Here is a 13,034-nt window from a genome sequence, read left to right as displayed (position 1 = left end):
TCGGTTCCTGGTGAGGGCCTGCTTCTTGGCTTGTTAGATGGCTGCCCTCTCACTGTGTCCCCACATGGCCTTTCCTTGGTGCATGCATGTGGGGAGAGAGCTCTCTGTCTTCCTCTTCTTTTTTTAAAATTGTGTTATTTTTGAGAGAGACAGAGCACAAGCTTTAGAGAGAGGGAGACACAGAATCCGAAGCAGGCTCCAGGCTCCAAGCTTCAGCACAGACCCAATGTGGGGCTTGAACAAATGGACTGCAAGATCATGACCTGAGCTGAAGTCAGACGCTTAACTGACTGAGCCACCCAGGCACCCCTCTCTTCCTCTTCTTATGAGGACTCTACTCCCATCATGAGAACCTCACCCTCAAGACCTCACCTAAACCTAGTTAGTTACCTGCCAAAGGTCCTACCTCCAGATGCCATCGCACTGGGAGGTAGGCCTTCAACATATGAATTTGGGGGCACAAACCTGCAGCCCATAACACTCTGCTTACATAACATTGGCTACATCATCTGGGAATCTTTAGTAATGTTAGGAATATCTTTTGCATTTTTCTCACCTCAAAACATAAAATTCAGATGTTTCCGTTGGCAGGCCTTTTTCTTTTCCTTGAGTGTGGAAAATAAACATCCTTATTTGAAAATTTCTTCAAAGGTGCCTTGTCCAAGGGTCTACAATATTTGAACCAAGTGTAGAACTTAGAGCTTTCAAAAGAATGGGATCTATTCATGTGCTATCAATAAAATAAATTTGCATGATATATGGTTTTTATTTATTACAGATGGTTGTTCTAGTTAAATAGCCTATAATGAATAAAATATAATAACCTTGGCTTAAAATAAAGAAATACTTGGTTTGGGATGGAATCCTGATGATGCTATGATGAATTTTTTTTTATTTGACTCAAAGTGGGTCTCTTCTTATGAGATTAAAATGATCATGAGAATGTTTTCAAGGACAATGAAAAAAAGAAATGTACCATTATTTGTGTAACATCTCTGATAATTATAATTAAGTGGGTCTTTAAAAATGGAGTCAGATGAATTATTCCCTTCTAAGGCACTATCACCTTTTCTCCATAGCTACCTAAGGGAGGCTTTCTCTGTGGGGACATATCTCACCCTGAGGGGTAAGGGAAGAGGGAGATGATAAGGCCTGGGGGAAGAAAGGAAAATAGCAAAAGGAGGGAAGTAGAATTTAGGGGACATTTTGTTCTTTGTTTTCCCCTTCAAATTCAGAAAGTCCAAAAGACTTCTGGTACTTTTTACATTTCTAACTACTCTAAAGCATTTTATGTGAAAATGGAGAGGTTCTTCAAAACATGGAGTGTATTTTTATGGTTATAAACTGCATTTAATGAATTTAGATTTAAGGAGCTAAAATTGGTAGGCATTGAATATAGTACTATTTCCCCAAGAGTCGCTCCTCTCCCCTAATTATCTTTTTCAGGACGGGATAGGGAGAGTGGTCCATGACTAAAATGTCTTCAACCTTCATCTCTGTGCCCTGAGTTAAGCTCCCGGAAGTACTTTTTTTTTTTTTTTTTTTTTTTTTTTAGATGGGACTGGATGGTTTCGTACAACTCTAAAATGTTTATGTCTCTAGGAGAATTATAATCTGACCCATGCAGGACAGAGGAAGGGACTTGTTTCTCAGTTTATCTTAATGCTTTATAATGCCTAATAGTAAGTACTATATGTTATTATGTCTCATAATGGACATCTCTTACCACCCTACAGTTTTATTTCTATAGGGAAGAGTTTAAGAAGTACTGAAAAGATGATTTTATTTAAAAAAAAAATTTTTTTTTTTAACATTTATTTTCAAGAGAGACAGAGACAGTGTGAGCTGGGGAAGGGCAAAGAGAGAGGGAGACACAGAATCCAAAGCAGGCTCCAGGCTTTGAGCTGTCAGCACAGGGCCCAACGTGGGACTCGAACTCACAAACTGCGAGATCATGACCTGAGCCGAAGTTGGCCACTTAACCAACTGAGCCACCCAGGCACCCCGTGATTTTAATAAACCAGCTGTATCAGCCTGGATGTATTTACTCACTCAGCAAACATTTGAGTCACCTCTGTTATGCTCCAGGCATTGTGCTAGGTGCTGTATATACAAAGGTGACAGAGAATGATCCATGTTTGTTAGGAAGTAGACTGTTTGCACAATACATTATGCTAAGTTTACTATGTTTAGAAGGTCTTTGGGAACACAGCTGAGAGAGTAAATAGCTTTACCTTGGAAGAATTGGGAATCATGAAAAGACAGTACACAGGGCTGGTGGCACAACTTGAGTCTTTTTTTTTTTTAATGTTTATCTATTTTGTGAGAGAGAGAGAGAGAGAGAGAGAGAGCATGTGAATGAGTGTGCATGCACGTGCGAGGGGAGGGGGGCAGTGAGCACGGGAGAGAGAGAATCTGAAGCAGACTGCTTGCTTAGTGTGGAGCCTGATGCTGCAGGGCTGGATCCCACAACTGCGAGCTCATGACCTGAGCTGAGGTCAAGTGTCCCACGCTCAACTGACTGAGCCACCCAGATGCCCCACAACTGGAATCTTAAATGATGAAATTTATAATATGGAAAAGATGGGGAAGGGTGAATGCAACAAGAGTTTCATAATGGAAAGCACCTGAAACTTAGGAGAATAGCAGATTGTTTATTTGGAGCAGATGTAGGGACAAAAGAGAACCAATATATTATTTTTGGTTTCATTAATAGAAAACATTATAAATAATACATGAGTTTATGTAGATTAGACCTCTTTGCTAGCATTCACAGACCCACTATCCCGATACCCAGGGGAAAAATGAGACAAGTCTTTCCCTTTTTTTTTTTTTAAATGTTTATTTATTTTGAGAAAGAGAGAGAAATAGAGCGTGAGCAGGGGAGGAGCAGAAAGAGGGGGAGAGAGAGACTCCTAAGCAGGCTCCACACTATCACTGCAGAGCCCACGCAGGGCTCCATGTCATGAATCGAGGGATCATGACCTGATCTGAAACCAAGAGTTGGATGCTTAACCAACTGAGCCACCCAGGCGCCCCAAGACTAGTCTTTCTGAGACCTATACAATTATCCTTAGGGAAAGATTATTTAGGAGATGTGAATCTGTTGAGCAAAATGAAAACAATTATGGCCAGACTTAGAAGGATGTTAAACATAAGACTATTCTGAATATGTTTCGTGACCTTTTAAGATGTGAACCTAATAATGTGATAGTTTTAATATTGAGAGGGTTTAGCAGCATCTTGAGACTACTTATATGTGCAGTTCCTTCTCTGTCAATTCTGGACTTGACCCTACACTAATTTACAATCCTCTGAGTAACCATGTGACTGGAGGAGCACGGCACCCATGCTTGGAAGTAACGGAATGGTTTCAGACAGTGAGGATGCTCATTATTATATAGGTTTGTAGTTACAAGCAATATTTTTTTTCTCTGATTCCACAATTGTGGTTGGATGGCTTTCGGTGGACTGGTAAATAAAAAGGGAATAATGTTATCAACCCAGCTATTTCTTAGCTTCATTTCCCACAAGCCAGAGCTGATTTTCAGCCTCCATTTCTGGTGAGTTGACTGCCTTGAGCAGCTCATACCACTTGTCAGCTTTTTGCTTCTTAGTTTTTGGTCTCTGCCACTAGGCTGAGAAATAGTGGGCCAAGACCATCCCAGAATCATTCCAATCTGAAAAAAGGGAGGAGGGCATGATTGTATGTGGCCACAATTGTAAGTGGCAGGATGCCAGCCTACCCAGTTTGAAATACCAAGTGGTTTGACAGTAGGAATTATCAACAGTATTGAGTATCTTTGCATTAACGGTGTGTAATATTCTAATAATGGCATTCTTTAGTTCTTTAATTTCTTTAACAATTTACAACCACAAGATTTTACTGTGAGACACTGAGTAAATGGAGAGCCTGGAGGGAATGCCACATTGTCATCCTTCATAAATTTAATTGAAACGTTTAATGTAACCCCAGTGAAAACTGACTAAACAAGTAAGGATAACCAATCAACTTTTGAAAAAGAATAGTAATGAAGGAGCATTGTACCACTAGAAATATTAAAACTTGTTTTAAAGCTAGTATAATTATAACTAGGGCATTATGAAAGAATAGAAAATAGGACAATAAACAGACTATGATTTTGGAGTCAGAAGCTGATATGTACAAGTGGTCCAATGGCTTTATATACCCACTTGATCAGTCATATGTGGACATCATGGGAAAGGCATGATCTCAGTCCAGGCAGCTCTGCGAAGCTGAGGCAATCCCTGAAGGGGCTGACACCTGAAAGCTCTTTGCTGATGATACTCCAATAGCCAAGGGCAACCAGAATTTCCTGGAAGGGGCAGTTGAGTGCCTATGTCTTTCCATTGCAACATCCAAATTCATTTGTTTGTGTACCTTTATCCTACACTTATAGGGTATTCATTTTAACTTATTACCCAGCTGTCATCCCTTGTGCCTTTGTGGTGGCCAAGGATCAGAGTACTCACAAGTACCTCTCCAGAGGCTTTGATACAGTTCTGATTCTTCCCTAGCAGTGGGCTGTTGCTGAGTGGTGTGGACTGGTGGTCTTACGAAGAGCCTGGGTTTAGGGAGGTGGTGAAGGAGGAAATGAAGGTTGTATTATGTGTATATGGTACCCACGTCTGTTCCAGGTGCTTTATTACCTCCTCAAATTAGAGGATGTTTGTTCATCTGTGTGATTTCTGTTGGCGGGGTCAGATGAGGGCTGGTAGGTGATGGGAAGGGGGAAGATGCCTAGATTTAGTTCCCCAGTTCCTTCAGGAAGCCAGCTACCTCCCACCTCAGCTTTTAGAATACTCCTCATAATTCTCTTCTGATTGCCTGGACCCCTGTCCCGTCCTATTCTTATGTGCATGCTGCTCTTTCTCTCCAACGCAACTTGGCGGTGGTAGTGGGGACAGTGCATGGAATCCTTAAAGCCTGTCCATGGGCCCGGTCAAGAGCATGCATATCTCATAATCCTGGAAAGGAAATGTGAGGGGAGTTTGCTGGACTCTGGGGAAATTTTCCTCACTCTCTAGAAGGGACATGTAACAGGATGTCGCATTTCTGCCACTGCACGTTGCTGTCTGTATGGGATGTTTGGAAGGGCAGTGGCTTTCGTGAAACCAGGAGGGGAGCCAGCCTAAGGGAATAAGAGAGGAGGGAGGAAAGACCCTGGATCCTTTGTGATACTGTTGAGCAACTGAACAGAATAGACCCAAGTTCTTGTCTTTACAAAGCTTAATGTGGGGCTGGGGGGAGGGGGAGAGATGATAGCAAATACAGGTATTATTAAGATACATAGTATATTAGAGGATGGGTGGTTAAGTGCCATGGAATGAAATAAAGCTGGGAAGGGGGACCGGGGGTGCTAGTGGAGGAGTGGTTGCATTTTTTTTAAAGGTAGTCAAGGAGGGTTTCCATGAAGAGGTAACATTTGCCTAAAGATCCAACAGATACAGGGATGCAGAAGAGCATTCTAGGCAGAGGGAACCGTAAGTGCAAAAGCCCTGAGTGTGTTTGGGGAGTTTAAAGACTTGCTCGGGGCCTGTGCAGCTAGAACTGGGGACACCCAGGAGAATAGGGAGGTGGAGGTGAGTTCAAAGCAGTGTTAGGCTATCGCGGCTGACTGTGACCCTCACTGTAAGCCAGCTGGAGCTCTGGGGGTTTGGTGGGGGTGGGGTGGAGGGGGGGGGGAGATGTGAGCAGACCTACTTTGCAGAAGAAGCTCACGATGGAGGCAGTGGAGCCCAGGAGAAGAACAGCAGTGTTAACTGGAGTAGGACATGATTCAGGGTAATTCAGGGTCAAGTTCAAAATTGTATTTACCTTGAAAAACTTGCATCAGAAGCCATTTTGCTTATCCTAACGTGAGTACAAAGAAAAGCTTACTTGAGGGTTCTTATTAAATAAAATGACATTCTTTCCAAAAGGGTCTCTGAATATTTTTAGCAGCCCATCTATAATAAGACTCTATGTTATAAGTACATTCCCCAAATCCTGTGAGATTTAAAAGAGTAAATTTGATTCAGGGGTTGTGAGGTGGCTTTTATTACTGGAGAGAATTTTCCTAAATGTCAGTATATAGCACTGGTGTGGAAACATACTTTGCTTTTCTCAAAATAAATAGATAAGTTTATCTTATTTTATTCCTGAATAAAGTTTTACATTTAATAAAAGGTATCCTTCAGCCTTTTGATTTGGCTCTTTTTTCTTGTGAATCTGTGGCTCTAATAAGGGCAGTGTTCTTTACTTTCTGGTGATAAATCCTGGGAACCATTTATAATAAGACCTGTTGAACCAGCTATTATAAAATGACAACTGTGTATGTGGCTCTCCATTACATGAACACATATAATAACTCATTTATATTGGAATAGTAAGTGTGCCTTTAACACCAGATACGATATTTTGTAGGTCAGATATTCTCATCTCTAGTTCGTTCATGGGTTCCTACCTAAGGTCAATACTTCCTTGAGACTAAGAAACTGATCTCTCGTGAACCAGCTCTTTAGTGGTGGATCAAGAACGGTGACCTGTGTGGATCAATGTTGCATACTCTGTGATGAGCCAGCATCAACTTCAAATGAAGAAAAATCTATTTTTGGGGAAGCAGGATTTTTAAATTCTTTTGGATTCTCATCAAGTTCCAAAGAGTAAACATTCTTGGTTACCTGAACTTCACTAAGTGAAGTGAGAACAGGGTTAGTGGAGGAGAGAGGGGACCAACATTTATGGAGTGCCTCTTGTATATCACTAGATACCACATGAGCCTCGAATCTTAAGCTGGGTAGCCTCACCTTCATTTTTGGGAGAGGTTGCTGAGTGAGGCTCATGGAGGAAATGTGACTTGCAAAGCCATTTCGCAAATGGCTCAAAGCCATTTAGCAAATATGTATGAAAGTAAAATTGGTACCCGTGCCTGGGGGACCTCACAGTCCATGCCATCTTCTCAAATGGGCTCATGAGTGAGGGCAGAAGTAAACTTCTGCATTACCTCAGTAAGGTCAGTTTCTCCAGAGTCTCATTTCTCAATCTGTTATTTTCATTAGCTCTGTTTGTACCTCAGTAGTCCTGTACAAAGTAGAAAACTGAGTGAGGTCTTTTCTTATGTCACTTTGCAGCTGTATTATTGTGCATTTTGTGTGGATTCTTTAATGTAGTGGCTATTAACTATTAACCAAGCCTCTAAATTCCATTACAATCATATTAATTTTATTTCCATTTTAAGAAGATGTACTTTTTTTTTTTAATGTTTATTTATTTTCGAAAGAGAGAGCAAGCAGAGGAGGGGCAGAGAGAGGAGATACAGAATCCAAAGCACACTCCAGGCTCTGAGCTGTCATCAGAAAGTCCAATGAGGGGCTCAAACTCATGAACCACGAGACAGGACCTGGGCCAAAGTCAGATGCTTAACCGACTGAGCCACCATGTGCCCTAATAACCGACTGAGCCACCAGGTGCCCTAATAAGATGGACTTTTATATATCACACTTTAAAACATTTTGGAATATAAATCCTTCTTCCTGAAATTATGAAGCATTGTTTGCAATTAAAATCACAAAACCAGTGGTATTTAAAATTGTTTTTTTTTAACGTTTATTTATTTTTGAGACAGAGAGAGGCAGAGCATGAACGGGGGAGGGTCAGAGAGAGAGGGAGACACAGAATCGGAAGCAGGCTCCAGGCTCCGGGCCATCATCAGCCCAGAGCCCGACGTGGGGCTCGAACTCACAGACCGTGAGATCGTGACCTGAGCTGAAGTCGGACGCTTAACTGACTGAGCCACCCAGGCGTCCCAAACCAGTGGTATTTAAACAGTATATAACATTATGATACGAATCATGTTTTATTATTTGTTTTTTATTTTTTTATTGTTTATTAATTTTGAGAGACAGAGACAGAGAGCAAGCAGGGAAGGGGCAGAGCGAGGGGGAGACACAGAATCGGAAGCAGGCTCCAGGCTCTGAGCTCTCAGCACAAACCCCGATGCGGGGCTTTAACTCACAGACCACAAGATCATGACCTGAGCTATAGTCGGCCGCCCAACCGACTGAGCCCCCCAGGTGCCCTACATGTTTTATTATTTGTACCTACAGGTCTAAAAACGAGTCATTACTGATTTATAGAGGAAGAACCGATTAAGGAGCAGTCAGCCAGCTCTGTAACAACATTGGAATTTTTATTGCAGAATTATTGTGTTGACTCTGTATCATCTCTTAGATGGTCTCATGATTGCTTAAAATTATCCTGGTCTAAATTTCATATCGAATTGGACAGGGAAAAGGGTTTGAAAAGATAATGTCATCAGTTGTTTTCATCTTAATTGTCATGTTGTAATTCTCCCTCTCTCTCTCCATTTGTGTTTTTTTTCCCTAGGAGAAAAATTCAAGGTGGAAACAATGACCATTGCTGTTGACTTTGCATCAGAAGATATTTATGATAAAATTAAAACAAGCTTGGCAGGCCTGAAAATTGGTGTTTTAGGTTTGTATCTTTGTCGCATTTATAGATTCTTCTTACATTTACTAATTGACTTTTACTATGATTGTACATTTTCTTTTTGGATTAGGTATTCAGTTGGTAAAATGAGTAGTGAGAAGAAAACGGTCTTGTTATACAATTGATTATTAGATGGCATTAATCTATATACATTTAGGTCTTTGTGTTTTCTATTTTAATGACTATTTTACAATTCTGCTTGTTTTCTCTATTTTCTGTCTCTCATTCTCTTTGTATGTATTTAGATATGATTCTGTCATAATAATTCTTTAAGGTGGGTAATACCCATTTTGACAGGTGAGGAAATGGAGGCCAAGGAAAGTGTTTCTCAACCTTTTGTTTGTTACCACCCTTCTCTCACCCAAAGAGCCCTTTTAGACATTACTTTCTCCTAATCTTCCCTCTCATGAAGTATGTCTTATTTATGTACTGTGTGTATATCTGTGCCTTAACAGACAAAGAATAAGATCTTAAACTACCCACTTCCTGAGCCAGTTTTTGTACCATTGGGATGGATCACCCCAGCTGAGAATATGTGGCTGAGAGTCTTGCCTAAGGTCATGTGAAGACCAAGTAGTAAAGTCAGGATTCTGCCCTCTATTTGTTTTTTCCAAGTCTGCTACTTCATTTTGTTATATCTTGGCTACCTTGCTCTTATTAATTACTAAAAAGAGATGCTTTTGCTAAGATAGGGCAAGTGTTGAACATTATTATGGAAAAGAGTCACCACATTTTAAGGGAAAAAAATGGGCTCTGTGAAGGTACTCATCACTTTTTGAGTCCTTTCCAGAAAGACACAGAACATCTAGTGCAGAAAAGCTTTGCTTCTTTGCCAAATTTCTTTATCCCACTGCCTAAATTGGTGTGAGCCTGGTTGGTAATTGTCATCATTTTCTTCTGGGGGTTATCAGAGGAGAAAAAAATGAAGAGAAAATAATTTAAAAAAAAAAGTCTTGGTGCCAGGGTGGCTCAGTCGGTTGGGTAGCTGACTTCGGCTCAGGTCATGATCTCGCAGCTCATGAGTTTGAGCCACATGTTGGGCTCTGTTGTGACAGGTTGGAGCCTGGAGCCTGCTTCAGATTCTGTGTCTCCCTCTCTCTCTCTCTGCCCCTCTCCTGCTCACACTCTGTTTCTCTCTCTCTCAAAAATAAATAAACATTGGGGCGCCTGGATGGCTCAGTCGGTTAAGCGTCCGACTTCAGCTCAGGTCACGATCTCGTGGTCCGTGGGTTCGAGCCCCGCGTCGGGCTCTGTGCTGACAGCTCGGAGCCTGGAGCCTGCTTCCGATTCTGTGTCTCCCTCTCTATCTGCCCCTCCCCCGTTCATGCTCGGTCTCTCTCTGTCTCAAAAATAAATAAAAAGGTGTGTTCCTATTTAAAAAATAAATAAATAAATAAACATTAAAAAAATTTTTTTTAAAGTCTATTTATTTTTGAGAGAGAGAGAGCACAAGCATACACACAGGGGTGAGGGGCAGAGAGAGAGGTAAAGAGAGAATCCCAAGCAGCCTCCACGCTGTCAGCTCAGAGCCCTACTCATGGCTCGATTCCACAAACCATGAGATCATGACCTGAGCCTAAATCAAGAGTCAGACGCTCTGATTGAGCCCCACATCCGGCTCTGAGCTGACAACACAGAGCCTGCTTGAGATTCTCTATCTCCCTCTCTCTCTGCCCCTCAGTCCTGTATGTGTGCTTGTGCTCTCTCTCACTCTCTCTCTGTCTCTCTCTCTCTCAAAATAAATAAATAAATAAATAAACTTAAAAAAAAGTTTCCTAACCTTTCTTTAGTTGAGACCCCACTTCCCTCCTCATACTGTAAGAGTGGTCTTTTATATAATTTCTGGATAAGACAATAAAAGAAAAGAGTTACATATATGTAGCCTATGTAGTGCCCTTGGACCTGCAATTCACCCTGGCCTTGACGTGCTGTGCTTCAGCTCCTGCCTGGTCCCTATCACATAACACCACACCCTGCCTACCCACACCACTACTCTCCCACTTATAGGAGAGCCCATGGCAAAAGGTGAATGGAGACATGGGTGTGGTTTTTGCCCATGTGTCTACATGTTCTTCTCTAAATACATACATTGCCTGGAATCTTTTACAAGTTCCTCCTTCTTAGTCCAGTTCTGGAATACCCAGAACACCACTAACATCTATAAAATTCTTGTCATTTCAAACTTCCTAATCAGCAGCAGCTGTAACTTACTAGTTAGGATAGACATGGCCATGGTCCATTCTCCACCCTTTCAAACTAGTTGTACATGGATAGGGGAATGAAGGCTGGCTTAGGCGCAGAGGTAGATTGAGGATCCCTAATGAGAAGAGATTTGTCTTGAACTTCTATTCTTGGAGAATAATTTTCTTTCAGAAATAGTTCATGATTGTTTAAAGCTTTGTATAACTTTTAGCTGCTTTTCACTGGGTAACTTTGAAACTATAGATACTCTGAGACAATGGTGCTGAAGATGGGAAATGTCAGGCATCATTTTCCCGGAGGGCTGGAGGATTTTAAAAGGCACTCTCAGCTGTTCTTTCCTGACCCAACATATAGAGAGTTTACAGTGTGAGTTTAGGCACAGTAGAGAGATCTGTGAAGGATGAGAGTACAGGGCATGTGGTGCCCAAGCACATTTCCCCACTTCTGGAACCCTAGGACTTGTGTCTACATCTAAGTCTGTATTTAGACATAAAGACTGATATTTTCCAGGCCTCATATGCTAATGGAACCCTTGTTCTTACAGTCCAGCTCCTTAGTAAATTGCAACCTGTAAGGTAGCAGTTTGTACCCTCTTTATGCTTTCATTCATTTTTTCGTCAAAGAACCAGAGACATAGCAACAAACAAGAAAGCGCCTGACTTCATGTAGTATGATGTTCTAGTAGGAAAGACAGCACTTTTGAGAAGGGCAGGGTATGGTGTAGTAAGAGTATAAAGGGGAAGAGGGAGTTGATATAGGGCACAGTAATGGTGACTTGGCCTAGGCCATGGGGTGGGAGAAAGGAGGATTCCAGAAATATTAGGAAGTAAATGAAGCAGAATTTTGTGAGAGATTGCAAGGGGGATGAAGAAGAGAGCACTCATGGATGACTTTCAGGTTTCTGGCCTGAGAACCTGGTCAATGGGGCCATTTACTAAAATGAGGAATCCGGAAGGAATCTTGTTTGGGATGAGGATCATTTAAGTTTGGGGTTCATCCGGGATGCCCAAGTGGAGTTGTTAAGTTGATAGTTGGATATATGGATCTAGGATTGATTTATTTATTTACTCATTTATTTAAAGTAGGGTTCTCTCTGTCTCTCTCTTTTTTTTTTAAAGTTTATTTATTTTTTAAATAATGTCTACAGCTAATGTGGGGCCCAAATTCATGATGCTGACATCAGGAGTCCCATGCTCTACCAACTTAGCCAGCCAGGTGCCCTGGATCTAGGTTTTAGTTGAGCTATGAACAGGAGATAGAGTTTGGAGATTAGTTATGTGTAAATAGTAATCTCATTGAAACATTGAGACTAGAGCTCATCCAAGGCGAATATAGAGAATGTAAGGAAAAAACTGAGGACAGAGCTCTTTTGAGTTCCCTTCCCTGTCATCAAAGAAAGGCTGCTTAGAATATTAGTGTGAAGGAGGGATAGTTTTCGCTCAAGTTCAGCCCTTGTCTGATAGAAATATAGAAATATAACATGAGCCAGTGTGTCATTTTAACTTCTCTAGTAGCCACATTTAAAAAAAGTAAACTGTAACAGATAAAGTTCATTTTGGTAATGTATTTTATTTTAGCCCTCCATATCCAAAATATCACCTTAGCGTGTAATCCGTATAAAAAGTTATTGAAATCGTTTGCATTCTTTTTCTCATACTACGTCTTCCTTTCCTACATATGTTACGCTTGCAACATTTCTCATTTCTGATTAGCCACGTTTTAAGTGTTCAGTAGCCATATTGTGCCCAGTGAGGGACATCTTTGCTTCCAGTTCATACTGGCTGTCTCTCATCCTCAGTTTGTGTGGGTGAGCCATAATTTTTACATTTTTCTTAGGCTTTAACAGGGTTTTCAGCCAGGAGCAATTTTGCATTGTCTGGCATTGTCCAGAGACATTTCTAATGGTGACTAATTGAGGGAGGAGGTGGAAGAATTTCTAGTAGCCCCTAGTGGGTCAGGCCTAGCGGGTCAGGGAAGCTGCTAAACATCCTACAACACACGGACAGACTCTCCCACAGCAAGGACACCACCTAAAATCTTAGTAGTGCTGAGGCTGAGAAACCCCGCTTTAAAGTTACACTGCAATTAAACTGATTGATTACTTATTGGCATACACACACACACACACACACACACACCTTACATGCATAAATTTCTATTTGGTGACAAATCGATGATAAAAATAATTGTAGCTTATGTTTGCATAATCCTTTCAAGTCTATAGCACCATCTTCACGTACATTATCTTATTAACTGGCTGAGTGTTTCGTTTTCTTCCTACTCTATTACAACTGTCTCCTTAATCATAAGGTGTACATAA

At 41.2% G+C, this 13,034-nt stretch overlaps 1 protein-coding gene across 2 annotated transcripts in view; it reads left to right on the top strand.

Annotated features, from left to right (window-relative positions):
• HSD17B12 (hydroxysteroid 17-beta dehydrogenase 12) overlaps positions 1 to 13,034 on the top strand; it is a 165,109-nt gene that overhangs the window by 96,806 nt on the left and 55,269 nt on the right. Inside the window, exon 4 of one of the 2 annotated variants that reach the window (XM_015075703.3) lies at positions 8,390 to 8,497. The exons of the other annotated variant lie outside the window; for it this stretch is intronic. Coding sequence (XP_014931189.1) covers positions 8,390 to 8,497 — 108 coding nt within the window. The remainder of the gene's footprint in view (positions 1 to 8,389; positions 8,498 to 13,034) is intronic. 2 annotated transcript variants of the gene reach the window in all.

This window comes from Acinonyx jubatus, chromosome D1, assembly GCF_027475565.1.
Source record: "Acinonyx jubatus isolate Ajub_Pintada_27869175 chromosome D1, VMU_Ajub_asm_v1.0, whole genome shotgun sequence".
NCBI lineage: Eukaryota > Metazoa > Chordata > Mammalia > Carnivora > Felidae > Acinonyx > Acinonyx jubatus.
The sequence above is the reverse complement of the archived record's forward strand: the minus strand, read 5'-3'. Positions and strand labels throughout refer to the sequence as shown.